The 18,871-nt window shown below is 47.2% G+C and overlaps 1 protein-coding gene across 1 annotated transcript in view; it reads right to left on the bottom strand.

The window, feature by feature from the left end:
- Positions 1-1,214: 1,214 nt before the first annotated feature.
- bmp1a (bone morphogenetic protein 1a) overlaps positions 1,215-18,871 on the bottom strand; it is a 29,430-nt gene continuing 11,773 nt past the window's right edge. Inside the window, exons 4-20 of the mRNA XM_086205818.1 lie at positions 18,393-18,510; positions 16,790-16,968; positions 16,341-16,446; positions 10,689-10,813; positions 8,980-9,095; positions 8,727-8,829; positions 7,874-7,990; positions 7,285-7,430; positions 7,015-7,210; positions 6,676-6,801; positions 5,338-5,498; positions 4,995-5,175; positions 4,767-4,892; positions 4,561-4,688; positions 4,000-4,213; positions 3,533-3,783; positions 1,215-2,459 (exon numbers count right to left, since the gene is read on the bottom strand). Coding sequence (XP_086061944.1) covers positions 2,325-2,459; positions 3,533-3,783; positions 4,000-4,213; positions 4,561-4,688; positions 4,767-4,892; positions 4,995-5,175; positions 5,338-5,498; positions 6,676-6,801; positions 7,015-7,210; positions 7,285-7,430; positions 7,874-7,990; positions 8,727-8,829; positions 8,980-9,095; positions 10,689-10,813; positions 16,341-16,446; positions 16,790-16,968; positions 18,393-18,510 — 2,528 coding nt within the window. The 3' untranslated portion in view covers positions 1,215-2,324. The remainder of the gene's footprint in view (positions 2,460-3,532; positions 3,784-3,999; positions 4,214-4,560; positions 4,689-4,766; positions 4,893-4,994; positions 5,176-5,337; positions 5,499-6,675; positions 6,802-7,014; positions 7,211-7,284; positions 7,431-7,873; positions 7,991-8,726; positions 8,830-8,979; positions 9,096-10,688; positions 10,814-16,340; positions 16,447-16,789; positions 16,969-18,392; positions 18,511-18,871) is intronic.

Here is an 18,871-nt window from a genome sequence, read left to right as displayed (position 1 = left end):
CACATAATTACTGGGAGAGCCACAGTAAACAGCGTTACACTTCTCTGGTTGGCTGATGTTAATTATTTATCCAAAGTGGCTCAGGATTACCTCTGGAGTCGCAGCGCATCAATGTTTCATGGCGGTTTACGGAAGCTGTTCCACATAAAGTGGTCGGGGCGAAAAACAGAGTTGGTTGAGGGCCCTTTGTTCATTGCCAAAGCAGCATTTGTGACGCGAAAAGTGTGTTTTTCTTCTATTTTTTAACAGGTGCACAGAAACGAATCTGAGGTTCAGAGTTACAGGTGATGTTGATCACCTGAATAGATCCTTTAATCCAAAGTACTTAGTCTGGTACTATAAAGTATTAATATGCAGAATGAGCCAATTAATATGCATCTACACAGTAAATGATTTGAGCTTCACTCCTTTAATCAGGTTAAACAGGTTTGTAAGAAGCCAATGTACCTGAACACAAGCTTTATCATTTATTCATGAGTGTGAAATGTGTCTCAACCCGTTTTAAAGTGTTTGTTTACCCCTGAAAAACAGCGTCTCAGCCAGACTGCACTTGGTTCCATTTGCATGTATTTTGCAGCTCTTGTCAGGTTAAAGAGAGCGAGAGCCTCAATTTAACTTTCTGCAAGTCCGGCAGTTTTCTGTTCTCCAGCAGCGCTCGTGATTTTATTAAAGAAAGAGCACAAAGGAGTAAGTAGCGATGGAACAATGGCGGAGGGAGAGGATTTTTTTTTTTTTTGCGAGATAGATAGACTTTTCAAGTCTGAAGTGAAAAGCAAATCACAAAAGATGAAGAGGAGATTTTTGTATTTGTTTTTCAGGCTTTGTTGGGTGTCCTACTTGCTGCTTGATTCAACTCAACCCTACAAAACATACATGTACATGTAATCTGCATTTAGTCAATGCACCGCTGGACTGGAGATGCTTCATACCAGTGAGTGTGTGTGTGTGTGTGTGTGTGTGTGTGTGTAGGTTCCCACGTGTAATTGAGAAATAAACGGAGAAAAGGACTGAGTGAGCAACATAGTATATTCAACATAGACTATACATTAGAAGGCAATTTTAGGGCTAATTTCCACCTTTACATTATTTATGTATTACCATAACAATAAATACCCAGGCTCATTTGGTTCTTGAGAAATACTTCATTGTACCAAGAAAAAGGCATTTTCCTCTGGAGAGAAATTATTTTACATCAGAACTGTAAAACACGGACACATAAGTCATATCTTTATTACCCCATGTTACAGGGCACACACCATGTTCAAGTATGCCTGAGGAACTAAATGGAGCAATTAAAAAAAAAAAACCAAAAAAACAAAACAAAACAATGAATAAAAGAGATAAAATGCATTTAAAAATAAGTGAACTGGCATTGCATTTCACAAAAATTCATAAGCTCATGATTTTGGAACAATTCACTATAAAGTGCTAACTGGTTCGAGCTGAGAAAAGCACATGTTCCCTTTGAAGATCATACACATGACTTTATACATGGAGGTACAGTAATAGCCAGTCAATCACCAACCAGACATGGACCACATTTCATTGATTAGTCCTTTAATAAGATAACTGCTTCCTCAAATTCCTTGTTAATGGTAACAACGAGAATCTTTGCCACTGGTTGCCAGGACAATGCCAATTACAAATGCTGGTGTTGCCACTGTACAGTTTTGTTTCTCTCCTTGTAGTTACATGCAATTGACTGACATACAGTGTCAAAATATCAAGTCAAGTCCTTCGAATCCTTTTACGGATGTGAATCCTTGAACCAAAGGGACGAGAGAGCGAGGAGAGCAGAGCAATGACTGAAGAGTGAGGAAGACCTTCCCGTACTCCTCTTCCTCTACCTCCCCTCCCCCTGGGTGAGGTGGGCTGGCCTGACAAAAGCAGGGATCTATCCAGCTGAAGCCCGCCTTCCTACAGGTCCTGAGAATCCACGGTTTTCCTTGGTGCCACTCATTGGGAGGCACGTTTTTTTTTTGTTTTGTTTTTGTTTAAAAAAAAAAAAAAAAAGGAAACTACCAAAAAAAAATATCTGGAGGGGATTGGGTCAATGAATTCTCCCCTGCCTTCACCCTCCCACCCCCCATCCTAACCATAAAAAGGTAAAAACAAGGTGTACTGCAGAATGGCTTTACTCCTCACAGTCTGTGGGGGGAGCTAGAGCCCCTAGGAGCTGAGGTGCGGTTGGTGGTCTTGCGGCTGTTCTGTCGTGTCTGATTCATCTTGGTGGCCGAAGGTTTCCGAGCGTCAGGCTGGCGCCTCCCTTGGGGGCCCCTCCGAGTGCCCCTTTGCCCCGCGCGGCCCCTTCCGGCCCCCGCTCGTCACTTGCGTGAGTGCAGTGTGTCCTGGAACTTGGTGCTGGTGTAGCGGACGTGAAATCCTTTCTTGTTGATTGTATCGTCAGAGCGAAACTTGATCACGATGGAGTCTCCGGCTGAGTAGATCTCCTCTGGAGGCTGTCAGGAGGGACAAAACAACAGGTTCATTTCTGGCCAACACTTTCTGCCTCTTTGACTGCACTTCAATTAAAAAGACGTCTCCGAAGCTGCAGCCCAGAGCAGATCGGCGAGCGTGACGACTCGCTCGAGACTACAGAGGATTGCTAGTTCTGGAGCGGCAGGGGGGCCACATAAGGGTAGAGGACCTTTCCAGCTTCACTGTGATTCGAGCTTCAAAAACGAGGAGAAATATACTGGGATGATTAGAGCCAGGTGCAGCACATTTTTCCTCTGAACAGAACCATACACAGCACCTCGTACTCCCACTGTCCCAACCAGAGTCAGCCAAACTGTTTCCACTCCAACAAAGCAAACTAATCGCATCACGTTCTCACAGAGGACACTTGAGCTGGCTGCTCGCCTGGACGATAACTCAGAACACCACCCTGACAGGTGAGTAGTCCGATGCACTGGTCAGGCTCATGCACCGAGTGCAGAAAAGAAAACACCTTCTCGGTTTATTAGAATTGAGTTTTAAAACACTCATTTTGTGCACCCAACAGAACGCAGCGTACCATTTAACAGAGAACCCCTCAGGTTAAAGATATAATGAGTTTTCACCCTACTTCAGACTGAATTGTGTCAGTTTATTTATAAAAGGAAATTTGATTGAGGAGCTGCTCCCACGGGTACAGCGGGTATTACGTCCCCTCCAGCGAATGATTCACATGATCAGGCGTGAGTAAAAGGCCAGAGCTTATTACTGAAGTGTGTAAATGACATCAAGCTGTTCCCTGACCTGAGGAAACTTGTGTTTCTGTTCCCTGTTGGCTTCATTGTTCCACCCTCTGGCTGCAGCACTGGCTGATTAATTCTCTGTTACAAGTCAGTGCCAGAAATTCACATCGGCTTTGACTCCACAGCAACACTCCCACACCCAGAGGAGCCACCAACCCTTCACGTCACGCTGGAATCCAACCCCTCGGGGTGGTTTGCCCTCTTACACACCGCTGGCACAGGTTCGTCTACAGCAGCACTCATTCACAAAACCCTTGTCTGATTATGTCACCCAGCGGTGACGGTGGTCTTACCCCCGAGCCGCAGTAACGTCCCAGCCGTGGAGACTTCGTATCTGCACCGTCAAACAGCTCCATGTAGTCGTAGCCGCAGTCAGCCTCCTCCTCGATCTCAAAGGTCTGGAAGATGAGCTCCACGCCGTAGCCCTTCTCCGCCGAGATCACCCACTGACAGTCTGACGCTCCCGGGTAGTTGTTGTCCCCAAACTGGGCGTGAGAGAAGAGGTCCTTGGTCTTCACTTCAGCTTTTAGCCGACCTCCACACTCTGTGGACAGAGAGACCAGCTGGGTTGGACGCTGTGCGGAGAGGCTGCACGGTTTATCGAGTTTAATCCCAATATGAGCCTAAATCAATGCCAGACATGTAGGGAATCGCTGCCAACACAAAAATGTTTTCTTCCAAAACCCTGTGCTAAATAATAACTAAACACAATGTCTAAGTAACTTCCTGCGTTTTTGGTTCTGCAGTGCTCAGATTCTACCTGCGGTGTGTGAAGCCTCGAAGCCTTTCTTCTGCACAGAATTGTCAGAGAAGAAGCGGATGAAGAGCTTGTTGCCGGTCGACGTGATGGGCGGCGGCTTCTTGGTGCCACAGAAGCGACCGAGACTCTGCGCCTTTCCATCTCGTCCGTCGTAAATTTCAATGTGATCATAAGCACATTCCAGGTGAGCCTCCATGTCGATTTCATTGAAGGCCTGGAACCAGAGAGTTACTGCTTTAAAATGACATCTGGATAGAGATGAGAGTGGGACACAAGAATCGGGGTCCTGCTTCCCTCTACAGTCTACAGACACGTTTAACAGGAAATGTTTGAGTTATTATCCCCCGACGTACTTTCATTGTTATTAAGAAAGAGTTTCATGTTCTTCATCTTTAACTGACATGATCATGATTTAATACAACGTTGTAGGACTCAGGGACACTGTAAACAAGACTCAGATGAGAACAGAAGGGGAGACGACAGTAAACAGATGTTGATTCAGAGAGTGGCCTCAGCAGAGAAGCTGCACACAAACACTGAACAAAAGGATGTTGCACATACGATCTTGATGCGGTGGCCCGGCGTAGTGGTGAGCGCCCACGTGCACGCCTTCTTGCTGGGGTATTTATCGGGCCAGTTGGGGCTGGTGATGGTGCCGCTCACACTGTTCACCGTGTGGTCGCAGCCAGCTGCAGAAAGACGTTACAGACCTCTGTGTCACTCTCACACTACGGCTCGACGGTTGCGACACTAGGAAGGTGAAATACCTTCTTTGCAGTCGTGCTTGTTCTCGTGCAGCACAAATCCGCTCCTGCACTGACAGCTGTAGCTTCCGAAAGTGTTGACACATTCATGTTGACAGCCGCCGTTCTCCTTGGAGCACTCGTCTTTGTCTGAGGAAGCACAGCAGAGACACGATCGGTGAGGGCTGACGGAAAGCTGCTCCGAGTGACAGAATGACGAGATTGTGTGGACGACGCTACCGGAGGACTCACCTGAGAAAAACTGAGCTTTAAAGCCTTTTTTGGACACCGTGTTGTCTGACTTGAACTCAATTCGCATGTTGTTGTACTGAGAAGTGATTGCTTCAGGTTTCTCTGCTCCGCAGAACTTTCCGTGAAGCCTTGAGTCTGCTGAAAGGCCACTCCGTACCTCCACGTAGTCGTACTTGCAAACCTGAGCAGAGGAAGAGAGCAGGTGAAGATGCCAGAGCAACAGTGGCCAACGACGGGAGCGAGGAGGGTCGCGTTCTTAATCGGAAAGTGGAAAGAGTGTGATGTCAGAGGGAAAACGGAACAAACCCACCCAATGGCGATTGATAAAAACCCCAGTGCTCACGTCATTGCCCTCAGTCTCGAAGACGTCAAAGAGCAGCGTGATGCGGTACTGTGTGGGGGCAACCAGCTGCCAGATGCAGTTCTTGTTGGGGGGGTACTCCCTGGGCCAGCCCGGACTGGTGATGGACCCGTTCAGCTTGGTGATGAAGCCTCCACACGCAGCTGCGCAAAAAGCACAACACAGGAGAAGCCAGTTTGATACATACAAATAAATGTCGGAGGTTGCAGCGACAGTAACGGCGAGACAGAAATAAAGATCAGGTCAAATTTCCTCTCTGTCTTGCGTAAACCCGATTAGTGGCCGACCCGCCTGTGAGCTCTCAGCAAAGCTTTGCTGTTATGTAACGCACCGCATGTTACAGCAACACAGCTGTTACACCCCACACCTGGAGAGTTTGGTTTAAAATAATCTACAACAGATGCTACACTGATGGATGTAAAGATATTAGACGTGGACACGAGACAAACATTAGAATGGGAGGAGTTTCCTTTTTTGTACTTGTTTTTCTGGTGTTTTTGTTTGGGCAGTCGAGAATTAAACTGAGGACTTTGGTGTCCACAGTTTAATTCAAACAAACAACAAGACACAACTTGAGAAAAAAATAAATATTGCTTCACAATTGGCACCTTATCAGTCTAGCAAGGACTGCTGGACTCAGGCCCAATCCCAGCTCTCATTTCTACTCTTGTCCCTTGGAACAGGGTCACAAGAGGCCGGGGTTGAAAAATCTCCCCCCTTGGAAATGGGGCCGCCCCTCAAGACCCCACACGCATCCTCAGCAGTCTCACATAAACGCCACACCACAGCAATGATGGCATATCACGACGACATTCCCCGTTTATCTGATGGAGGCTGAAAAACACCGATGCTCTCGATCAATTTGGACATACGCCATCACATCACATGCAGTTAATATCCACAGTTCGTTTTACCGATGTGACGTGAAACAGCTGAAGTTACCGAAGCATCAGCTAACATTACAAGTAATTCTTTATTGGATTATTTTATATAAAAAAAACATATTGCACTGAAATGATATTAAACAAAGATGATAAAATGGCTGCTGTAATTTGTAAACCTTTATTAACAGAGAAATTACTACATTTGAGTGCTTGCTCTGTCGTGTTGCTGCTGATATGCAAAGCATTCTGGGAAATTTCTCCAGCATTTAAAGTGTTTCTCACACAAGCCTTGGGCTGGTGGGCCATGAACCTGCCACTTCACAACTCGGTAGGCTGGGCGGGGGGGGACTGGGTCTTGGCGTATGCGGGTGGCTAGCTATGTAAGAGCTGCGGGGGACGCAGTAAGCAGGATGGTGACTCCTCTCCCTCTACTTACCCTCACAGCTGCGCTTGTCAGCAGCCAGCTCATATCCTGGGTCACAGGCACACTTGTAGCTGCCTAGCGTGTTGACACAGCGTTGCTCACAGCGACCGTTGTCTGGCTTGGAGCACTCATCCATCTCTGAAACACAAAGATATGTTAGGACCCTTTTAGCGGGCCCCTGGTTCCAGGGCGTATGTGAAACACCCTCCAAAACAAATGCAGAGAACGGCAAAGAGGGTCACGTGGACTCCAACCAAAATATGTTCAATAAACGTCTCTAGTTCTGACGATGAAAGAACTACAGATGTTGACATTCTCTTGATGTCGAGTTCACAGCCCTTAAACTCTGACCTTTGAAGAAGTTAGCAGCAAAGCCGGCCTTGTTGACAGAGCCATCTGAAACAAATTTCATCCACAGCTGGTTGGAGCTGGTTTTGATGTCATCCGGCTTGTCGTAGCCGCAGAAGCGGCCAAGCAGAGGGCTGTTCTCAGAGTTTCCATCACGCACCTCCAGGTAGTCATAGGCACAGCTGTCATGTCTCTCAATCTGAGGGAAGGTAGAAGGCTTGAGTTTCCAGCTCCACGGCAGAGCAAAACATGCAGAGTCTGCGGGAGCCTCACCTCGAAGGACTGGAAGGTAAGGCCGACGTGGTAGCCCTGCGCCACAGAAATCTTCCAAACGCACACTTTGTTGGGCCTGTAGTCATCAGGGTAGTTGGGGGACTGGATCTGGCCATTGTCCCTCTTCACCTCCCCACCACAGATGGCTGCGTGTGACAAAAAAATACACTAAAGCTCCCCTGATAGCAATACAGCACATGCCTCAAAAAACCAAAACGTGTGCTCACTGTTCCGATTTACGCAATGTGGATTAGCTGAAATGCTTCCACCACGAGCTCCCACACACACACACACACACACACACACACACACACACACACACACACACACACACACACACACACACACACACACACACACCATCCGCTTGCATGGCTTGGAAACAATAGAGCTGGATCTGAAAGCTGGCCAAAATAAGATTAATGCAGCCTAAAGTGCCTGACACATCAGCAGCGAGGGAGCCAAACACAGAGGATATTACTGCAGCTCCTAGGCACATTGCTGGATGTGTGTGTTCAGTCAGCTGAGCAACATTGTGGAAGCGGGTGTGGGGGGGGTGGGGGAGCGGGGGGCGGGGGTGTGCGCTTACCCTCGTAGACGGCTGAGAAGCCTTTTCCCACCCAGTTGCTGCTGCTGCGGAACTCAATCCACAACCGGCTGTCAGTGGAGATGATCGGCTCAGGAAGTTTGTCACCGCAGAAACGACCTGGTCACAACGAAGAAGTGAAGTCACAGTTTGATCATCACAACACCTGCAGTTGCTGGGACGCCCAGCGACACCCCGCCAGCATCGTAAAGCCCAGTTGAACAATCGCAGCATCGCTCCTGACAGGCCATTTTGAACTATTTTTCATTCACCTCAGGTTGTTTCTGTCAGTGGCGGAAGAAGAAAGCAAAAGTAGCAGAATTGCTAGGTTTCAAAATCGGAAAATCCATTTGATCTGTTTGTGTCACGCTTTCTACGCAAAATGTTTCTCTTCAAAGTAAAAAGTTGAGTTCAGACAAATGCAGCGGAGTAAAAATGACAACGTTTACTTTGAAAGCACAAAGTCCTCAACCATGTAAATACTAAAGTAAAGTAACGATACCTTGAGCTTGTACTTAAGTACTTGAGATCCATCACTAGTTTTTGTGAATGCATTTTAAAATTTTGGAAAATAAAAATCAAAAAAGATGTCTTAAATTCGATTTTCTAATTTCCGTCCAGATTTATAATAGAATTTGTTGGGAAAAAAACCCAAAAGAAAATGATTTATTTTTGTTTGAAAAATGGTTTCAATCGCTTCAGTTGTTTGGGAATTTATTGCAAAACCTTTCCTGTCAAACCCCAGCAGTGTTTCATGGAGTGAAAACCGCGTCCAGCGTTCCATCAGCGTGAGGAGGTCGCGACTAATTTGGGGGAACTGTCCCTTAAACCTGCAACGCTCTTCAGCAAATCTCACCTTTGAGAGGCGCCTTCCTCCAGTACCCATCCCTGATTTCCACGTGATCGTACCAACACAAATGACTCCTGTACAGATCCATGGAGGTGAAGTTCAGAATGATCTTAAAAACCAAAAGAACTCGATTATTGACACTGCAGGTCAAAGGTCACAAGCACACACGTTTACCGCTCTGATAAATAGACGGGAACAGACAGCACAGCAACATCAGAGCCCGTTTTGGCCCGTAGTTGATCGGCGTTCCCCGCCGTACCTTTTCCCCTGGTGTGACGGATATTCTCCAGATGCAGTGCATGTAGGCTGAGTATCCGTTGGGGAAACCGGGAGAGGAGAAGTTCCCGCTGCTGTCCTGAAGACTGTCCCCGCACCCTGTCCGAAGAAACACACAGACCTGAAGCTGAGCACTGAGAACACGTGGCACTGCAAATTAGTTCCTGCCCCAAAACACCTCGAATTCGAATAATCCCGGTTTCTGGGATTAATCCCCTGAAACCACCTCGGTGTGGATACAGATGCTTAACGCTGGAATTCTAACAGTGAGGGTGAACTCAAGCACAGCTCTTTTAGGATCAAAGACACATCTGCTGATACTATTCACACACAACCCCCCTCAGCGCCCCCCCCCCCCCCACACACACACACACACCCACACACCCAGTCCAGATGATGATCACACAAATGAATAGATAGTCTGAGACACTTTCTCTGAGCATCCTCTGAAAATAAACCTGGCCCTCTATAAATAACCAGGCTCTCTGGAGGATGTGATGCATTATGTACGTGATGCCAGAGAAAAACAGCCTTCGCTTAACTGGCAAAACTTAAGTGTGCAATCCCAAACACATCACATGCACATGGAGTGATGAAGGGACGCCAAGTGGGAGGAAAGACGGATTTAATTAAAGCAAAGAGGCAATAATAGAGAGATGTGTATCTAGGGTTTTTAGGAACCTTGTATGCATTCATTATTAGCACAGTGTTGTTTTTGCCTTTAGTGACATTTAGCAGCAGGAAAGATAACACCTCCCTGACTGTTTATGTTCCACGTGTCCCACCAGGATCGTGTGTAAGCAATAAAAGAAGGACCTCTGAGTTGTGCACAATAATGCTTGGCAGGTTTATGCCAGTACCGAACCATTAACAAGCCCTGGGACACACATGGGGGATGACAAACACTCCCAAGAATGCTGGATGAATGGGAGATCCGTGGCTCTTTAAGAGGTTTTTTTCTTCCAGGAAGACGTGGAGAGACTCACTACCTCATCCCCCACAATGAGCGCCACATCATCCAGTCTGTTTCTTCATCATGAGACGAGAGATGGTCTTGGACGCACACGTTTAGAGACTTTTCAGGTTAAATCCTCCCCTTCTGCAGCTCACAGTAAAGCCACAGCAGCTGGTTCGGCTCTGCTGACCGACTCCATGTTGATTCATTAAGCTTTAATTTGAGGCTGACAGCTCATCTGTCCTGACCTGACCCACAATTAACTGGCTGACATCAACTCTTTGCAACAGAAGGCTGTTCTCAGTTTTAATGCTTCTGTTTTCCTCAACAACACTAAATCATCTCTGTCCTTTCTGGAAGCAAATAAATGGTTCAGAAAAGTGCTAAGTACCCAAACTCTCTGGTGCGAGGGCACGGTTCCCGACTATTATTTTAGTTGCCGTCTTCTCAAAACAAGCTGTTTTTTTTCTGCATCTATCTGGGATGTGATGACAAACTTCCTGTCCCAGGGTGGAGATTAACTCCTCTCCACTGCAGCCAAGGAACACACCACATCAATAGTAGATCCTTGGCTATTTCCACTCACGATGAGCTACTTCTCAGGAAGGCAGAGGGAACTACAGCTCTCCCTCTCTCTGCCTCTCACTTTCCCTCTCTCCCAGGGCTTTGTCATGCACACATGCAAAAAATAGACAGGAAAAACCCATAGGAGACAGGATCTGTCAATTTGTTCTTACTGGAGCACTTGTAGAGTTTGCGTGCCTGTGCGATATCCCCTTTGCTAAGTCTGGTTCTCTGGCCAATGGGTGGCCGTACTCCGTTCACATCATAGCGTGGCAGGATGGTGTCCAGGAAGATGCCCCTGCAATTCAGAGAGAGAAAGACACTCATGGTGATATCTTATACAACCCACACGGCGTGCAACTAGTCCGACATGCAAGCACGCCACACAACACGCTGGAGGATTAAGTGATTTACCATCGATCTGCACAGTTCAATCAGCACTAACATTATTGGTCCCAAAAGAATCAAGACTTTTAAATGCGGCGATGTAAACAAGTTCTTCCAGTAAGACAGCAGCCAAACAAATACAGTTTTCTTGTAGAGAATTACAAAAGTTTAAATATGACCTTCCTGCCTTCCTTCAGGGGCAGAGCCCTCGTCTGATGGATCAGACGATACAACATTCATAGATTATCCGTCATCGTCAGGCTGCCATTTACCTGCATCAGCATGCACAGCCACACCTTCTATAATTAACAATACAGAAACTACTGCTTGAACTGTGATGGATCATAAATAAAATGCATCAAATACCTTCTGAATAAGCATATTTTTTCAAGTATAACTTCTCAGCACATACACACACACTCGTGTCTGCCCTGCAGATGGACCTCAGCTACAAGTTACTGAGCGGTGTGAGCAGAGGCGGGAACTATATTTCGTGTCAGATTTCAGAGTCTGAAACTGTCATTAACAAAAGGTAAGGTGAATTATACGTGTTCCTTTAAAAATGGCGGAACAAAACAGTCCAGAACAACCGTCTTCACACTACTGTCTCTCTTGACACTTTGCTAGTTTATCATCTCCATTTTTCTCCAAGTATTGGCGAGCAACGGCTTGGCTCCCTGGCTGTTCCCATGGTGACATGCCTATCAACAGCAGGCATGTGTAAACAGTGCAGCCTGAGCTAACAGTTTAGACTCTGCCTGCCTGCCTGCCTGCCTGCCTGCCTGCCTGCCTGCCTGCCTGCCTGCCTGCCTGCCTGCCTGCCTGCCTGCGAGCTTCCCGGGGCCCGTATGCTGGCTGTTGGTGAAAAACGCCACTCCAGCCGGTGTCAGGGAAGACAAAGGGCACACTGGCAGATCTCTATTTGAGTTGGCACTGCTCCGTGCACTAGTGCTGAAAAATATCTCTGGAGCAAAGGGGGGGGAAGGCAGAGTTGTGGGTCGAGTAACGCAACCCAGACAAAAAAACACGGGGATCAGCCCCGCGTGTCCCCAGGAGACAGCAAAACATCAAGACAAGCCATGAAATCATCCGAACAACACCCACAGAAAAGGCCCTGGCTTCCCACGGTGATTTACTGTAAAACACCCAACAAACACACGGGCTAATAACGAGTAACAAAGACACACACTGGCACAGGTAAATCAGCCAATCAGCACTCAAGGAAACGTGCTTGGAATGACTTGTGAAAAGCTAACAGGAGCCCCTTGTCTGCTAATACAGCTCTGTGAGACATTCCCCGGCACTGGCAGCCATTCCTCTCAAGTCTAAACAGCCTCATTGATCAACACAATTCCATGAATTAAGACAAGCTGGAGTGAAAACAGAACAGCGGGGATTACGCGACATAAACATACTTTCAGGCTGGCCTGCTCCGTTGTGCGGCAGGCTGACGTGCATACCACAAATTTACGAGATCAAGGGGTTGAGTCCAAATCTTGACCCAGTGAGTGCTGGACTGACTGGCTGCCAATAGGAGATGAAACCTTCTGCTCCACTGTAAAAATAAAAATCATTAACTGTGTTTCAGTTGCAGTTGACTTCATTCAAGACCCTCAAAGATCCTGTGGTACTAAAAGGATTTTTGGACCGAGTCATTTCTACTCCTCCGTTTGTCTCTGACACAGACTTCGTCAAACAGTGGACGTGGCCACCATGGCACCGCTCCCTCATCGCTGGACTTCTGCTCAGTCCAGCTTCACACAACCTGAGGTGACCATATTTGGGTCAGAAGGTGGAGCTGGAGAGGAGCGAGGGGAGGGTCTAACTCACTCGTGGACAGGTAGCCGTGCTGTGACTCATAACTGACATTATCACCAATTTTACTTCAGACGAGACAAAAATTTCCAAAATGAACATCAAGCTTGAGTTGAGGAAGAAATCATAAACTAATAAGATAGAAAAGTTTTCTGAGATCCTTAATTTAGAGAAACTTTGGGTCAATTTCTCATAGAGCACTGAAGAAAGGACTCACCTCTGTTGGCCTTTGGAAAGAGAATATCTGAAAAGAATTCATATTTTTGGGCAGGCACACTGACCTGAATCACGGGGGGGGGGGGGGCACTCTGAGCTAACGGCTAATGTAGCTGTGAGTTACTTAAACTTACAAAACAACGTGAACGCAAAAACACACCTTCAAGTTCCCCGTTGTTTCAAAAGACTTTCCCACTAAACACAGATTTAAAATGTGACGTGGCCTGAAATGGCGGTCAGACCCTTCACTGTTCTACGGTGACAGGTCCCTGATGCTTTCACGACGGGGGGATGCCGCACGCTCCCGGATTCACTCGTTGAACACGCTGCACAACCAACGTGAGCCCTGAGTGACACTCAGAGGTCTGAACTGCAGGAATCAGGCTCAACAAGTCCCAGTGCAGCGCTGAACTTTAGATCAGTTACAAAGACTTCAAACCAGTCAAGACCAGTAAAGACCAGTAAAGACCAGCATTTATCTCAGACAGTCAGCAAGGAATCTTTACACATCTCTAGACTGATTAAGAGAGTCTGGCATTTCTGACGAAGCGACGGAACTTACGGGAGCTTTGGATCATCACGAGCCGCGTTTCAGCTCAGCGAGTCGGGAGGTCTGGTCAAACACTGAATGATTGGGTGAACAGATCTTTTGAACCAATCTTATAAATGAACCGATTCTAAAAATTTGAGACATTCAGAAGAACTCTTTTGCCCATTTGTATCTTTAACATTGCAGTATGTATTAATGTCAGTGTCTAAAGTGGATTCTTATAAAAGCAACAAAATATGTTTATTTCATTTTAAAAATATCCTTCCTGTCCAGCAACACAAAGAACAATTCACAATAACTATACTGCAAAAAACCCGTCAGTGTTTCACCTCTGTGCCGCGTGAATTGTTGACCTACACTCTGGTCACACGGGGCCAGGCAGGCAGCTCTGTACGCTGGCCTGCATCCAGGCACAGACTCTGTTTAGACAAAGATTCCCTCTCTGGCTTCCTGGAATCTGTTTGTGGCAGGAGCATGGCAGCTGATTTGAGAGGAGGCCCTTACGCTCAGAGAGACACGGGGCATGAGGGAGCATCGGGAGCTCTGGAGAACAAAGGGACTGACGACAGCTGGTTCTCATATCAAGCTGAGGTAGTAATAATCACAGTCCGGGCTGGTTCCTTTGTTGCTCTGACATCTGTGTGCCAAGATATCACATTACTGAGTGCTGCTACAGTCGGAACGTAGTTCCCCTTTTCTCGTGCATCTATGCAATAGAGGCAAAGGGTAAAAATCCAGTTTCCCTACACGCGAGGTCACGCCCTGAACACCGCAGCAGGAGCTAACTACAATGTTTATGTGCTATAATGTGACGTTGGGCTGTCACAGCTTACAAAATAATTCAGTGTACATGGACAAACTGTCAGGAAGCCACTTTACAGCGAGCACTCTCGTAATTATTTACAGTGACGAGGACTCAAAAGCTGAATCTTCTGACACTTCTCCACAGAGGTCTAGTTTGGTTTTACAGGCAACCACCTGGTGAGTCTACAGCAGCCCGCCGTGACTGGAGTGGAAGCTCACAGTTTCTCCCAGTATCCTTCCTCCGGTGCCACGACACCCTCCTGAAAACACAACATCCGGACGGGCTTCCTGTAGCATCTGGCCAGGACTAAGGAATGAGGCCAGCTGCTCGTTCACAGACAGGTGTTGAGTAATGAAATACGGTTCCGACTGATGCAGTACGAGATGTGGCCTCAGCTACACCTCCACAGGTCTGACATCCGTGTCTGTTCATCAGTTATTTATCCGTGTGTGTGTGTGTGTGTTGCTCATTCCCACCTCGCCACTCTTCACCATGTTACTGATTATTAGTGACCTGTGTTGTGCTTACAGTGCAGACGACGTTCAGTAGAAAGGCAGCTCTTGTAACACCTGAGTGTGCAGCAGACACCTCTGGAATGAGTGTGTAGAATGAGGTTCTGCATTAGCCTGGGGGGGGGGGGGGGGGGGGGGTCATCACGCTAATCATCAAAGCTTCTGGAAAAGGCCTTTAGGAGCATAATGAGGTGGTTAAATGTATTAAGCACGGCTTTTACGAGAGATTTCACGCAGCCTTGAAGGTGGTGCGCAGACATTTTTGTCATGATGAAGCGGAGCCACTGTTGCTGGGTCCGGGACCGATGCTGCTTTACTGGGGCTGCTGCAGCCAAACCAGCAGGGGCTCAGGAGACGAGCCTTAATTTGAACAGGCTGCAGGGAGAAATTCGCACATCCCAGACAAACACTTTAAGATTGGCTACAAAGGCAACGGCTAACAATATAGAACTTTACTATCGAACACACTTTACTAAAATACAACCAAAAGGTCAAGGTGCATCACAAATATGATAACGACAGTCAGTTAAGAAGTTTAAAGTTATAAAATGCACCAAACCAGCCGATTAAAACGGGGATGAAGGTTGATATGATGAATGAAGTGTAACGCAATCGAGCGGCTCCCTGGGGGCAGGCAGGCGGGAACAGATGAGTCTAAGGGCGTGTTTTTGAAACAGTGAATGAGTCGGAGGATGCAACTGTTCCCCGGGAGAAGATTCCACAACTCTGGCTCAGAGACGATTAACGCCCCGTGTTTGAAGGCCCGGTCTCGACTTTCGCTAACATTTACTGTATAAAACAACAGCCACTTTGACCGTTCAGAGACCGCAGAGTTTAAAAAGTCTGATTTAGCAAACAGTGGTCAGAAAGATAGTTTGGATGCAAGAGGAAGTAAAAAACTGAAGCAAGAATTCATGTGACCAGAAAGATCTGGGCCGTAAAAGCATAAATGAACTGGACCCACATCTTGTTACAGTCTACTATTATCATTATTATTTGATTCTCCCAATACAGCAATAGGCAATTCAAACCTGTCCAAATATTGGACCTGCAGCGCCTGCAGTGTCCCTAAACAATCAGTGTGAGGGTTGAATGTTGGGGGGGCGGTCGCCAAAAGAAACATAGGATAGAAGGCGAGTCCTGATTTCAGAGAGGAGCATTTGTAGCAGCTACATGTAAATATCCAGCTAATCCTGAGAACCAAGCGTCTGTCCTCACATAGCAAAGACAAAATCCACATCCAAGAGTAACAGAGGAGCCTTTCAAAGCTCACTGTCCTCAAGCTACAGACCAGCTGTTTAGCGTTTGACCTTTAATTCTAATTTTGATAAAAAAAAAAAAAGTATCATAACTTATTCCCAAGCTCAGCAGGCCTGGCGCATTTCTCTTCCACGCGGTCATCAAGCAAGACGAGCAGAGAGGGAAAACAAGATGACAGGTGAAAAGGTTGCGGCCGAGTCAGAACAAGCTCGGCCTGACTTGACCTTAAGACTAGTTTTCATGTCTTAGGTGAATGGAGTGGAAACTGGCTGACTCCTACCTGGAAAATGTATTCCTGGCATAGTGCATGATACTGTCAAAGTCATAGACTTCCCCCAAAGAGTCCACCTCCCCTGGCTCCATCTTCAGGAAGTTGTACTCCTGTCCTGTGAGAAGCAACATAGGAAATGTGGTTGGAATGTGAAGCTGTCAGACTGCACTTGTCCAAGCTAGCAGGTCAAAGGTGAGAACCGTGTCCCTCTTTTGTTTCTTTGTTAGTTTAAGTTTTTCACATTTTCAGGGTATCAAAGCTCAACAAGCTGCAGTGTCTCTGCTGTAGAATGTAGGTTTATATGAGGATCAACAGATGTGGAATCACTCGGGCGAGTGATACCTCACAGGCGTGTCATCACTGCTGCTCTGACCCACATCGTTGTGTGTACAAGTATTTCATTACTGTGTCTCTCCAAAGTAGTTGCTGGGTAACTGCTGGGAGACCTGCGCTCCTACCTGGCTGAATGTTGTCCCTGATGATGCTGACATGTTCGTCTCGATCAGGTCGCGTGTGCTCGTGCCAGAAGCCGATCACATGACCCAACTCATGCACCACGATACCAAACTTGTCACAGTTTTTGCCGATGGATATGGCCTGGGGTCCTCCTCCACGGCGACCCACATAAGAGCAGCACCTGAGAATCAACGCACACACACGTCAACACTGAAGTAGCATCCAAATCTAAAAATTCAAAACACTATGAATGGACTTTATGGTTTGGTAAATGAAAAAAAAAAACACAAATAAGCGAGTGGAAACAGAGGGAGGCCACAAAGCTGCTCAGGGCGGAGGAGGACAGGAGGAGGGACCCTGGCTCTCTCCCTGCTACAGTAGCTTCTGCTTCCACATCTGCCGGGTGCCTGTAATTGGTCCTTGTAACGAGAACATTATCTCAACCAACCCTGGTTTGTTTTACAAGGCAGTCGTATGAAAGAACCGTCATCCACATATACAGCTGTGACTTCCATTCATCTGCCTGCCAATGCAAATGCTGCGAGTGACGATGGGAGCTGGCTGGCTGCAGCCCTCCATCCCTGCAGGACATGAAAGGTTCAGTGTGGGAGTTTAGAGGACGGGCACACACACACACACACACGGCCCTGTGGGCCAGACAGCCGCTCTCTAATTACTGAGAGCCCAGCCAGGCTCTCCTGAGACACGCCTTGAACTTTGCACAGGACAGATGGGGGCCTGCTCAATATGCAGCAGAGTCAAGCATTCCCACTGCTAACCGCTGCCGCCTGCGTGGATAATGTCATCCCTGTTCCTCCAGAGGCCAGTTACCAAGCTAAAAATGGCTATCAACAGTTGGCTTGGAAAAAAAAAGTTCAGTGTAATGAACTTCATCCGCTTTCTGTTACGATGTCTGTGCTGAATGATGCATATCAGGAGGAAGGCTGCTTTACGTGTGTCACAGACCAGCTTGTGATCTAAAGTTGTGTGTGGTTGAAACGTGGGAACTGGAAACCGTGTGTGTGTCAGCTGGAAACTTCTCTGATACATCCCAAAACTTCTCTGGCCTCTTGCTCTCACCACCTTAAAGTAATAGGCTAGCACACCCAGGAGCAGCGGACCGCCTGCCTCAAAATAATTCATCATAAAATGAAAGAGCAGGTCCAAACAATTTGTGAATAGTCACTTAGCAACAGCCAGCACCTCTCCTGACTAAGTGTGTCGGAGAAATGCTGAGTGGACATCCAGTCTAACTTCAGTGGAATGGGATAAACAGAGCTATGGAAAGGTTGAGGAAGTGTCTCCGCTGGGTGCGATTGTGTTCACCATGTATGACACAAGCGCTCGCTGACGGATGCGCTGTGATGATGAGAAACAGGAGACATTCTTGGCCACTGAATGGCCGTGTCTCTCAGGACTGGTAGGAGTCTGAAATAACAGCTCACACAGAGACTGTGAATAGTGAGGACGAACAATGGCGAAGCGCTGCTGAGCAGGAGGCAAGAGGGAAAACTGCTTGGGCGTTAAAGAATTAGCTGCAGATAAAGAAGACTCAGCGGAGCTTGAAGGTGGTTCCGTTCCTCGGTGCAAACCTCACTGACTCACCCGCACGGTCGGTAGGTGAAGACAATATAGCTCTCCTCCTGTGTCCTCTCTATAAAGGTCACACAGGTGTGCTTCTCCCAGTGGCGCATGGCCTGGCGGAATATAGCTCGCTGGCTGCCTGCAGACGACAACACGGAGACACACACACACACACACACACACACACACACGTTATTATACAGAGCGAGGGGAGGATGGTCTCCAGCCAGAAACAGCTTTAAGAGGCACCGAAGTCACATTAAATAGAAATATGACCATTTCACTTCGCCAGCTATCAGCGCCGTAGAAACACAGAGTTTTCATCATCCTGTGACCCCCCCCCCCCTCCAACCCAAACACCCCTCCCATCATTACGAAACCCTACAGGCCGACGAGGCAGCACCTACGGTCACAGCGGCGTTTTTCTGTCTGAAGTGTTTTCATTTTCAGGAATAAAAGTCAAGTTAAATATGATGCTTACATATATTGGACTACTTTTG

The sequence above is a fragment of the Aulostomus chinensis genome, chromosome 6 (genome assembly GCF_037954235.1).
Source record: "Aulostomus chinensis isolate RoL2024-O1b breed Wild chromosome 6, RoL_Achi_v1.0, whole genome shotgun sequence".
NCBI lineage: Eukaryota > Metazoa > Chordata > Actinopteri > Syngnathiformes > Aulostomidae > Aulostomus > Aulostomus chinensis.
Note: the sequence above shows the minus strand (reverse complement) of the source record. Positions and strands in the feature narration are given on the sequence as shown.